The 11,951-nt window shown below is 36.9% G+C and overlaps 1 protein-coding gene across 1 annotated transcript; it reads left to right on the forward strand.

The window, feature by feature from the left end:
- The first annotated feature begins 210 nt into the window (after positions 1–210).
- Positions 211–1,008, forward strand: LOC137938347 (uncharacterized). The gene has a single exon (XM_068783325.1). The coding sequence runs from the start codon at positions 211–213 to the stop codon at positions 1,006–1,008; it is 798 nt and encodes a 265-aa protein (XP_068639426.1).
- Positions 1,009–11,951: the final 10,943 nt, after the last annotated feature.

Raw genomic sequence — 11,951 nt, forward strand, 5'->3', positions numbered from 1 at the left:
GAACAACGACAACGGTTGTAGCAACCTAAGTCGGGCTGGCTAGGTGAAAGGAACACATCCTCTACTTGGCAAAGGCGTCACCATAATTCATGTCCGGTGACAACCCCGACATTATCTTCCTCCAGACACAATCTGAATACGGCTCTGGTAGCCGATACACGCCCTAGTAATCCCCCACCGCAATTTATCAAAAAATTTACAAGTGCGGAGATGGTAGAACAGAGGTCCAAGAATCTATGCTACAATTGTGATGAACAGTACCAGGTGGGGCACCAATGTAAAAGGTTGTTTTGGCTTGAGGTGGAGGAATCATATGATCCAGAGGAGATGGATGATAGTATTGAGGAGGAACCACCAGCGATTTCCTTGCACGCTATTACTGGGAAAAAATCTTCCAAAACGATGCAAGTCAGAGCTCAAGTCCCCGACCAGGAATTGGTGGGACTAGTGGATTCGGGCAGTACACACAATGTTTTTAGTTTAACAGCTGCACAACACCTTCAGTTACAAATCCTCCCTCATCAGACAGCCACCGTGTCAGTGGCTAATGCGGAGAAAGTCCCTAGCTATGGGATCAGTAAGGCGGTAACTTTTTCTATTGGCTCTACTTTATTTCATGCTGAATTTTTTGTCATTCCCTTGGCTGGCTTTGATATGGTGTTAGGCATTAAATGGTTGCAAACATTGGGGCCCATCATGTGGGACTTTTCAGCTTTAACTATGAGATTTGTTTTGGCCGGTAGTCAAGTGCTATTGCAGGGTTGTCTGGTGGACAGAGCCCACCGCATCCACACCATCCACACAAAGGAACCGCCTGACAGCACTATTGATGGTCTAGTAGAGGAGTTCTCTGACCTCTTCCATGAGCCTTCGGGTTTGCCTCCCTTGAGGCACTGTGACCACATGATCTTTTTAAAACCAGGTTCTAAGGTGGTGGTAGTGCGTCTGTACCGATACCCACACCTTCAGAAGGACGAGATCGAGAGACAATGCCAGGAGATGTTATGATAGGGCCTTATTCGTCAAAGTCGATCCCCATTCTCTTCACCCATCTTACTAGTGAAGAAACATGATGGGACATGGAGGTTTTGTGTTGATTACGCTCAAACAGTGAAGAATAAGTTTCCGATTCCGGTAGTGGATGAGCTTCTGGATGAACTGCATGGGTCGTGGCTATTTACTAAATTGGACCTACAGTATGGATATCATCAGGTCCAGATGCACCCCTCCAATATTGAGAAGACAACGTTCCGCACACATCATGGCCACTTTGAGTTCGTCGTCATGTCGTTCGGGTTATCGAATGCACCCTCAACTTTTCAAGCTCTAATGAATGAGGTATTTAGCCCCCTATCTTCGGAAATTTGTTCTTGTGTTTTTTTTATGATATTCTCATATATAGCAAGTCCGAAGAAGAGCATTTAGAGCATTTAAGGATTGTTTTTGAATTTTTACGAGCACATTAGCTCTATATAAAACAATCCAAATGTTTTTTTGCGACTTCACTTGTGGCTTATCATGGTCACATTATCTCACATGAGGGGGTCACGGTTGATCCCGAGAAGATTTGGGTTATTCATGATTGGCCACAGCCACTGTCTTACTCAGCTTTACGGGTTTTTTTGGGTCTTGTGGAATACTACCACAAATTTATTCAGAATTATGGACCCTTGGCAACACCCTTGACTAGTCTCCTCAAGAAGAATTCCTTTCTCTGGAATGAGGAGGCCACACAGTCGTTTGAGGCCCTCAAATCTGCTCTCGCCTCCACCCCTGTATTACAACTTCCTAATTTTGATTAATTATTTGTGGTTGAGTGTGACGCTTTTGGTGGGGGCATTGGGGCCATCTTACAGCAGCAGGCACATCTTATTGTGTATTTTAGCAGCCAGTTGGGAGTACGTCATCACAAACTGGCAGCTTATGAATGGGAATTGATTGGGTTGGCCAAGGCGGTCCAACACTGGCGGCCTTATTTATGGGGCCGGGCATTTTTCATCCACACTGATCACTATAGCCTTAAATTCCTACTGGAACAACGTCTAACAACGTCGCCACAACAACACTGGATTAGTAAGTTGTTGGGTTTGGACTTTTCAATGGAATACCATGCGGAGAGAATGAATAAGGCGGTAGATGCCTTGTCGCAAAGTTTTGAAAATCAGAAGTTGGTCTATTCACTCAGTCAGCCGAGATTCCTCATCCTTGACTTGGTGCAAGAATCACATGCCACTCTTCCAGATCTACAGGAGCTACACCGGAAAATTTCAGTGGGGACAATGGAATCAAAGTAGTCCATCCAGGATTCACTTATTTATTACAAGCAACGGCTTTTTCTACCCCCTACTTCTGAGTTGATTCCAGTTATTCTCTCTGCCTACCATGACAGCACACATGAGGGTATCCAAAATACATTGCACAGAATTCGCGTAGACTTTTATTGGCAAGCCATGAAGTCCTCCATTGTGACTTATGTAGCAGCCTATCAAGTTTGCCAACGCAAAAAAGCCAAGCACTTGCGTCCAACCGGTCTTCTACAACCTCTCGCCCTTCCTACACAGGTTTGGGCCGATATTTTGATGGATTTTGTTGAAGGTCTTCTTCAGTTCTCCGGAAAATTAGTACTCTTAATGGTGGTAGATCGGTTCTCCAAGTACAGACATTTTATTCCACTGGCTCATCCTTATACAACTACATAGGTCGCACAGACTTTCCTGGAGCAGATTTTCTGCTTACATGGCATTCCAGAATCGATTGTGAGTGATCGAGATGCGGTCTTCACGAGTACCTTTTGGCAGGAACTCTTTCGTTTGAGTGGTACTAAATTAAAATTCTCCTCCACATATCATCCACAGACAGATGGTCAGACCGAGGTGGTTAACCGTACCATCAATATGTATCTACGGTGCTTGGTGGGCAATCATCTGAGACAATGGGTTCAATGGCTACCGTGGGCCGAGTATTGTTACAACACTTTATTCCACTATGCATTGCAATCCTCTCCTTTTAGGGTTCTATATTGTCGGGATCCCCCTAGCCTTCTCTCGTATACTCCAGGGTCCACCTGCGTGGACGCTATTGATCCGGCACTCATGGACCGCGATCTGCTATTACAGAATATTACAGAACGCCTACGAAGAGCTCAAGTTCGCATGAAAGATGTCTACGACAAAGGCCACCGTGAGGTCTCTTATGAGGTAGGGGATTATGTGCGGTTACAGCTCCAACCATATCGCCAACAATCACTTGCGGGACCACCACGACATAAGCTCTCACCCAAGTTTTTTGGGCCTTTTCCCGTTCTTCGGCACCAGTCGCCTATCAACTCCAACTACCAGCCACGGCCAAGCTTCATGATGTGTTTCATGTCTCCCTCTTGAAATCACATACAGGGTCACCACCTACATCTACTCCATTCCTCCCACTGGTTGACAATGGAGACGTTATTCTTACACCAGCCACGGTGTTACGCACACGGTTGATCAATGACCAATGGGAGATTCTCGTTCAGTGGACGGATACTGAACCAGAGGTTGCGACATGGGAGCGCGTGGACATCTTCAAACAGGTTTATCCAGCTTTTGAGCTTGAGGACAAGCTCTTTCTCCAAGGGGAGGCAGATGTTGTGGACTTAATAGCACACCGAGTCACACAACGAAGGAGGCAATAACTCAGTGAGTCCATTAGTTATATTTATATTGCTTTAAGTGGGATTTATTTCGAATTTTGTAAGGAGTATGGTCGTAGGGGCAATATTGTTATTCTTTTATCCCAAAAACACTTATGACGTCAACCCTATTTAAGGGGTAATGAAATAGAGAAAAGGCAAGCATTGAGAATTAGGTTAAACAGGCTTGGGACTCACCTTGACGAGTTCTAGGGTTAGAGATCTCCCTTGAGAATCTTGAGGTATAGGTTTCCCTCAAAAACCTGCACATCCATCTTCCATTGATCATCACTATTCATCCATTCTCCATTGATCCATACCGAGCAAGGGAGGGAGACTTTCTGTCCCTTTTCTGAGCTCAAAGGGAGGGTTCTTCCTCCTGCTCGTCAACAGCAGCTAGAGAGGCATAAACCCTCATTACTGAGCAGAAAAGTGAGGATTTTTATCCTCATCTCAGGAGCAGTCTTGGTGCAACTTGGGAGGTTATCACAACAGCAAGAAGGAGGTAATATTCTTAGATACTTGTGCTCAAAGTTAATTAAGATAAAAGCTTGGTACTCCTTTCACGAGCAGCAATCAAGAGGGCCACAAACCCTCTTTGTCGTGATCAAGAAAAGAGAAGATCTTTCTCTAGTGAGTTCAGCATAGTTGTTGGGGTCTCCTACCCTTCACAACAACTTGTTAGCATTATCAAAGAGGGTAACCCTTGACGAGGGCAGTACTTAAATCCTAAGTGTTGGAGTCTCAAATCCCACACTATGTTACTCGATCCATGACCCTGGACCATAAAACTACTCAGCCCCCAGAAACACTGGCTGACACCACACCTACTAAGTTGACGGATCCTACCGAGGTAAGTCCATCTTCTCCGAGTATTCTTGGACCAGAATATTATACTCATCCTATTACTGTTAGGAAAGAGCCCAGATCATGCACAATGTCTTCTACTTCTCATCCCATAACAAACTTTGTATCTCATCATTATCTATCCCTTGTTTGTTGTAATTTTCTAATGGATATTTCCTTTGTACCTATACCACAGTCCTATCAGGAGGCTCTCAAACATCCAGGGTGGAAGGCGGCTATGGATGAAGAAATGCAGGCTCTTTATGAAAATCAGACATGGGCTCTAGTCCCCCTTCCTTCAGATAAGAAATCCATCGGTTGCAAATAGGTATTTACGGTGAAACACAATCCGGATGGGTCCGTGGCTCAGTTGAAAGCTCACCTTGTTGCTAAAAGCTACACACAATGTTATGACATTGATTATGAAGAAACCTTCTCTCCAGTAGCTAAATTAAACTCAATACATTTGTTATTATATTTGGCAGCTAACTCTTCCTGGCAGATCTATCAACTTGATGCAAAACATGTTTTCCTGAATGGGGATATAAAGGAAGACATTTATATGCAGCAACCACCTGGGTAAGTGGTTGAGGGGGGGTTCGTATGTCGACTACAAAAATCTATTTATGGTCTCAAACAGTCTCCTCGTGCATGGTTTGAAAATTTTAGACAAGCACTCATACGGGCCGGATTTCACATATGCTCTGGAGATCACTCTGTCTTTATTAAAGACACATTGAAGAGCAAGGTAATTCTAGCCATAGATGTTGATGACATTATTATAACTTGCAACAATCCTGAGGGCATCCAAAAGACAGAAGAAATGACATGTACTGAATTCAAGACAAAAGATCTCAGACTGCTCAAATATTTTTTGGGTATTGAAATACTACAATCCAGACATGGAATTATATTATCTCAAAGGAAGTATGTCCTTAACCTACTGGAGGAGACCAGAATGCTGGGATGTAGACCAACAGAAACTCCTATGGACTTGAATACAAAATTATGTGTAGGTACTAGAGAAGAAGTAGATGTTGGAAAATATCAAAGATTGGTGGGAAGACTTATTTATCTCTGTGTAACGTGGCCAGATCTTTCATATGCAGTGAGTGTGGTAAGTTAATATATGCACAAACTACAACTCAGTCATTGGCAAACACTAGAATGAATATTACGATATCTGAAAGGAGCACCAGGAAGAGGGCTCCTCTATAAAAATCATGGACACTTCAACATCGAAGGATTCTCAGATGCAGACTAGGTTGGATCCCCAGATGATAGAAAATCTACTTCGGGATATTGTACGATGGCTGGAGGAAACTTGGTTACATGGAGGAGCAAGAAACAGAATGTAGTTGCAAGGTCTAGTGCAGAAGCAGAGTACAGAGCCATGGCACACACAGCCAGTGAACTCCTATGGATCAGATCTCTTCTCACAGAACTCGATTTTTACAAAGGAGCTCCTATGTATCTATATTGCGATAATCGGGTTGCAATTCACATCATATCAAATCCAGTCTTCCATGAGAGAACAAAGCATATAGAAATAGACTGCCACTTTATACGAGAAAAATTCACTTCCGGCATCTTATCTCTCTAGCATGTATCTTCACAGAACCATGTTTCAAACATTCTATCAAAACTAGTCACTCAAAAAATTTTGTCCAACATTTGCAGCAAGTTGGGTATCTACGATGTTTTCTCACCCCTAGCTTGAGGGGGAGTGTTACAATGTGGGACCCACCATGGCTACACAAGTTGGTGGGATCCACCATGAGCTCGAGAGGTGTCAACAAGAGCCTACATACAAGTGGCTCTAGCTAAGAGATAAGGAACATGTGCTAGAATTAGATAGAAGATTTGAAGATCAAGTGGGACGTACCACTAGCTGGTATCTTTATCAACATGAGCTGGAAGATCATGTGGGACCCACAAAGATAAGATCATGAGGTGGTTTCTATCTTGTTTCATGTGATTAAAGAAGAGTTAGAAGTTGAGTTATAGTCTCTTAAATAGATAATGTAATCTTATCATGATAGGCTTATCTTGGAGAATTCTAGTTGGAATGTAATTAGGAGTCTTAAAATTACTTGTACATGGACTCTATCACCTCCTCAACTATAAATAGAGGTGATTGTAACTCAGAATTCATCAAGCAAGTTTTTTTTTTTTTTTCTTCTCTCTCGTGTGAAGTGTTCTCTCTCTAATCTCTTTTAGTTTCATTCTCTTCTCTCTTTACCCGAGAGTTATTCTCTTTTTCCTTTTTTCCTTTCTCTCTCCCCTTGCTCGAGGTATTATTCATGGGATCCTAAATTCAACAAGTTTATTAGTATTTTGCACTCTTTAATCTTTGAAGGTTCAAATAATCTTCATTGTGGCATATTGAGCTTTATTTTTTATAGATCAACTGGAAGGAAAAGTGAAAAATGAAGATGACACAAAACAAAATAATATGATTAATTAATTAACTTTGAATAAATAATATAATTAATTGAAAAAATATAGTGTATTACTAATCTAGAGTTTGATCCAATAAAAAAAGGAAGCACAAAATAATTGCTAAAACAATATTTATAAGCTTCTTCAAACATCATTTCAACACTTTTTGAAAAAAAAATAGAATATGACACAAAGAGGGAGAGGGCTCTCCACTTTTCCTCACCATGGTATTTTGGCCTGGACTCAAGGCACCTTACAAGTGGTTAGTTTGACCTTCCAATCTAATCATGTCATATGCCACTACCTAACCTACAAGATATTGGGTATGCATGACGATTTGTTTTTTTCAGATGTGTGAATTTTGTTTTTTGACCGGCCATGCCGCCTTCCTATGTCATATTGTAGTACACATAACTGGAAGTAGGGGTGGCCGAACCAAGACGGTTCGTGAGCCGCTCGAGTTCGGCTCGATTCCAGCTCGATTCGATTCTATTTTTTTGGAGTTCGAGATCCAGACAAGGCTTGTTTAAGTTTTCAATCCAAACTCAAACGAATCATGGTTCGGTTCGAAAGCTCGCGAGCCGACTTGTTTACTTGACGAGACTCAGCATCCAAGAGCTGAAATCAGGACAGGATGTCTCCAAGTTTCAACTCATAGTGTCAAAACTCATTACCGATTCAACCCTTACACGTGGACACGTATTGGCTTCCCTCTTGCTAGGATTTTATAAGCCTTACTCTCAACCCATTCTCCCCATTTTACCGATGTGGGACTAATAAACCTTAATCAATAAAAGAATGAATAAAGAAAAGGAAAATAAAGGGAATAAAAAAAGAGAGAATAAGGAAAAAAGGAAAATAAAAAAATGGAGGAGAAGAGTGAAGGAAAAAAAATCAAAATTTTTAAATGAATTAAAATTATAATTAATGTGAAAATAGAGGAAATAAATATCAACTACTTTATAAAAATATAAAGAAAAACTAAAAGAAGAAAAAACGGAAAAAAGGAAAAATAAAAAAAGGAGGTAAAAAGTGAAGAGAAAATTTAAAAATTAAAATATATATTTTAAATTTTAAATGAATTAAAATTATAATTAATGTGAAAGAGGAAATAAAAATAAACTATTTTATAAAAATATAAAGAAATAAAAGGGAAGAAAAAAAGGAAAAAAGGAAAATTAAAAAAATGGAGAAGAATAGTGAAGGAAAAAATAAAAATAAAAATATATTTAAAATTTCTAAATGAATTAAAATTTAAATTAAAATGAAAAATAAGAAAATAAATATAAAATATATTATAAAAAAATAAAAAAAATAAAGGAAGAAAAAAAAGAAACAGGAAAATGAAAATAAAAAGGAAGAGAAAAGGGAAGGAAAAATTAAAAACAAAATATATATTTAAAAAAATTAATGAATTAAAATTTTAATTAATGAGAAAAATGAGGAAATAAATATAAACTATTATATAAAAATATAAATAAAAAAGGGAAGAAAAATGGAAAAAATAAAAATGAAAAACTTGGAGAAGAAGAGTGAAGGAAAAAATAATAAATTAAAATACATATTTAAAATTTTAAAATAAGTTATAATTATAATTAATGTGAAAAATGTGGAAATATATATAAAATATTTTTATAAAAATATAAAGAAAAAATAAGGGAAGATAAAAATGAAAAAAGGAAAATGAAAAAAAGGAGAAGAGAGAAAAAGGAAAAGAAAAATAAATAAGAGGTTAAAAACAAAAGGACAAAGGAAACAAATAGATGGAAGAGGAGAAGAGTGAAGGAAAAAAATGAAATTTAAAATTTTAAAATGAATTAAAATTATAATTAAAGTGAAAATGAAATATAAACTATTTTATAAAAATATAAAGAAAAAAAGGAAAATGGGAGAAGAAGGAAAAAAAAGGAAAATGAAAAAAATGGAGGAAAGGGAACAAGGAAAAGAAAAATAAATAAGAGTTGAAGGACAAAAGAAAAAGGAAACAAATATCAAGAAGAGGAGAAGAGTGAAGGAAAAAATTAAAATATATATTTAAAATTTTAAAATGAATTAACAATATAATAAATGTGAAAATTGAGAAAAATAAATATCAACTATTTTATAAAAAAGATATTTTTATACATGAGAAATATTTTGTTCATATTTTCTTGTAAAATAGAGCCATGTTCTTAAATCATTGTACTTAAATCTTGTTCTCAATTTGAAAATTTATCTTATTCATAATTTAGTATATTTCAAGTTTTTGTGACTTATGAGGGCCAAAAGGTCGAAACCAGATGAAAGTAGGGAGCAGTAGTTAAAGGAGATGAGCTTGATCCTAATAATTGAGATTCAGTTATTAATATGGATTTTTAAGTAAATAATACTCATCCAGAATACCCTTTCAATTTAATTGACCTATCACAAAGATAAATTTCATGACATACAAAATAATTTGTACTATTGGTAATAAAATTTATTAAAAATGAAACCATATTAGTGGTATTTTCAAGAAATGGTGTAAAGAAATTTTTAGTAGAAATACGTTTCTAGGGACTATTAGTGCCTCATGTTTTTTGAAAATATTTTTCTAATTGGAAATTCTTATTCAAAAAATCAAATAATTTTCTAAGTAAGATTTTCCTGCCAAGATGAGCTAAAAAACAGTATATAAATTTTTTGAATAAGTATTTGATAGTCGATGCTGTAATACTTTTAGCATGAGGCAATTTTCATAGTAATTTTGTGTTTGATATTTTATTTTATTAAAAATTTATTGATAAGTATAGAAATATATTAGATTGCATTAATTTTTATCTATTTCCCTATAAGAGGCAATAAGAGGTCCATTTAACTTTCCTTAGAAAATTTTAAAATATTTTTTGTAATTTTCTAGTAAGTTGCTAATAGTAATAGGATTTTATTTAAAGGTTTTTTTGGAAATATGTATCCTAAGAAAAAAAAATTATAGTTTTCCTAGAATATAAATTTTCAACCAGAGGCACTAAGGAGGTCGTAGTAAATTTATTTCCAGATTTAGAAATAAAAAAAATAAGCTAGACAACATTTGGGATAAAAAAGATTAATATTGGTGCGTTATAATCCATTATCGAGATTCAATCCCGAACATCCCCTATCATTCTCTTTTTTAAATATATGCATAATTTTAAATATTATTTATTTGACATATATTTTATGCATAGTAATAAATGTAAGTTGAAGCTCGAACTCGGTTAAAATTATTAGGCTCGAGCTCGATTACAATTTTTGGCTTGAGGCTAGGGTTGGTTTGGGCTTGAGTTCAAAATATTTAAATCAAGCTCGGCTCGAACATAGGAAGGTTCGGGTTCAGCTCGATTCGATGCCACCCTTATGCCTAATTTTAAATAGGTCATGCCCAATTTTATGTAAAATGTATGCATAATTTTATATATAATTTATTTGATATGTATTTTTTGAAAAGTTTTAAATGTATGTTAGAACTCGAACTCGAGACATGCATTTGTTGAAAAGTTTTAAATGAATGTTGAAGCTCGAGCTCGACTCGAACTCGAGACATGCATTTGTTGAAAAGTTTTAAATGAATGTTGAAGCTCGAGCTCGACTCGAACTCGGTTAAAATTGTTGGACTCGAGCTCGATAACAATTTTAGGCTCGAGGCTAGGCTCAGCTCGAGCTCGAGGTCAAAATATTTAAATCAAGCTCGGCTCGAACATAGGCAGGTTCGGGCTCGACTCGGCTCGATGCCACCCTAAGTGGAACTACCCAATGTTTTTTTATTTATAGAATCTACATTTCCAACTAAAATACAACACAGTAAAAAACATAAATTTTGTCACTCGGCCCACCCAATTCTCCTATAGGTTGTTCACCTTGTAAACTTTGACAAATAGGTAGAAACCATTCCGCCTCATACTCCACTGGAATAAAAAAATTCATTCACATAGGTGAGCAAATGCCTAGTAAGCACTAGTCCTAGTCACTAAGAAGGTTCAACAACAAGATGAAGAAATAAATAATCATTAGATCAACAAAATATGAGAATGGCACACACTTAGATTCCAAGAATCATTCATGATCCTTTCAAACTTTTGTCACATAATATTTTCAAGAAAAATACACTCTTCTAAGTATTAACAACTTCGTCTCAAGAATATTACATCTATACAGGTACTAGTCCAATAATACCAGTAGATGATACTTGAACATGAATAAGCAATCCACACTAGATAAGTCAATTATAAATTATTATCTAACATGTTGACACCCAATCATCTTGCGTGTCACACACACATCATACCACTAAGGCACATAGACACATATATACTAATAACATACAAACATACCTTTGTTTGTTACCCAACCAAGTCCTTCTCCTCACGGCAGTTGAGGCATAATGCTTTCAATATTTGGGCTCTTTTGTATACCTATCCTTATGACCAAGGTCAATTTCATATTCATTACAACGAATCAATGTCTCAAAAGAGGTCATGACTCCTCACTCGGCGTCCCAAGTGAAGTCCACATCATCTTATCGGGAATATTTTAGTCGACACTCACACATATGAGTATTCTAGTCCACACTTAAACCCTTGTTTTAAGGGTCCATATAACGGTCCTTTAAAGGAGACCACAAAATCCCCACTTCCAAATAAGGTTAGATGAAATAAAACCACTCGCTCAAGTTCCATTCTAAATTCTTAATTTCTTGTCTAAAAATCCCATCTACACATAGCCTCACACGCACAAAGGAGGATTTTACATATCCTTCAAAGACAAAATATTGTAGCTTCCCACTTTGAAATAGATTGCATGGAGATATAGACTTATATAAAATCAACACAACAAAGTGAAATTCATGTTATGAAACCTAGAAGATTTGTAATCAATAATCATTGGGACATTATTTATACATTCAGTTCTACTACATGATCTAATGAAATAGTAGCAAAAAATACTCTACACTTGCATAGCATACTCACTAAAGAATTACAATAATATAATCATGCATTCC

Source organism: Aristolochia californica, unplaced genomic scaffold (genome assembly GCF_029961685.1).
Source record: "Aristolochia californica isolate CCGP_79_NKW_82.1479 unplaced genomic scaffold, dmAriCali1.0.hap1 SCAF_8, whole genome shotgun sequence".
Taxonomy (NCBI): domain Eukaryota; kingdom Viridiplantae; phylum Streptophyta; class Magnoliopsida; order Piperales; family Aristolochiaceae; genus Aristolochia; species Aristolochia californica.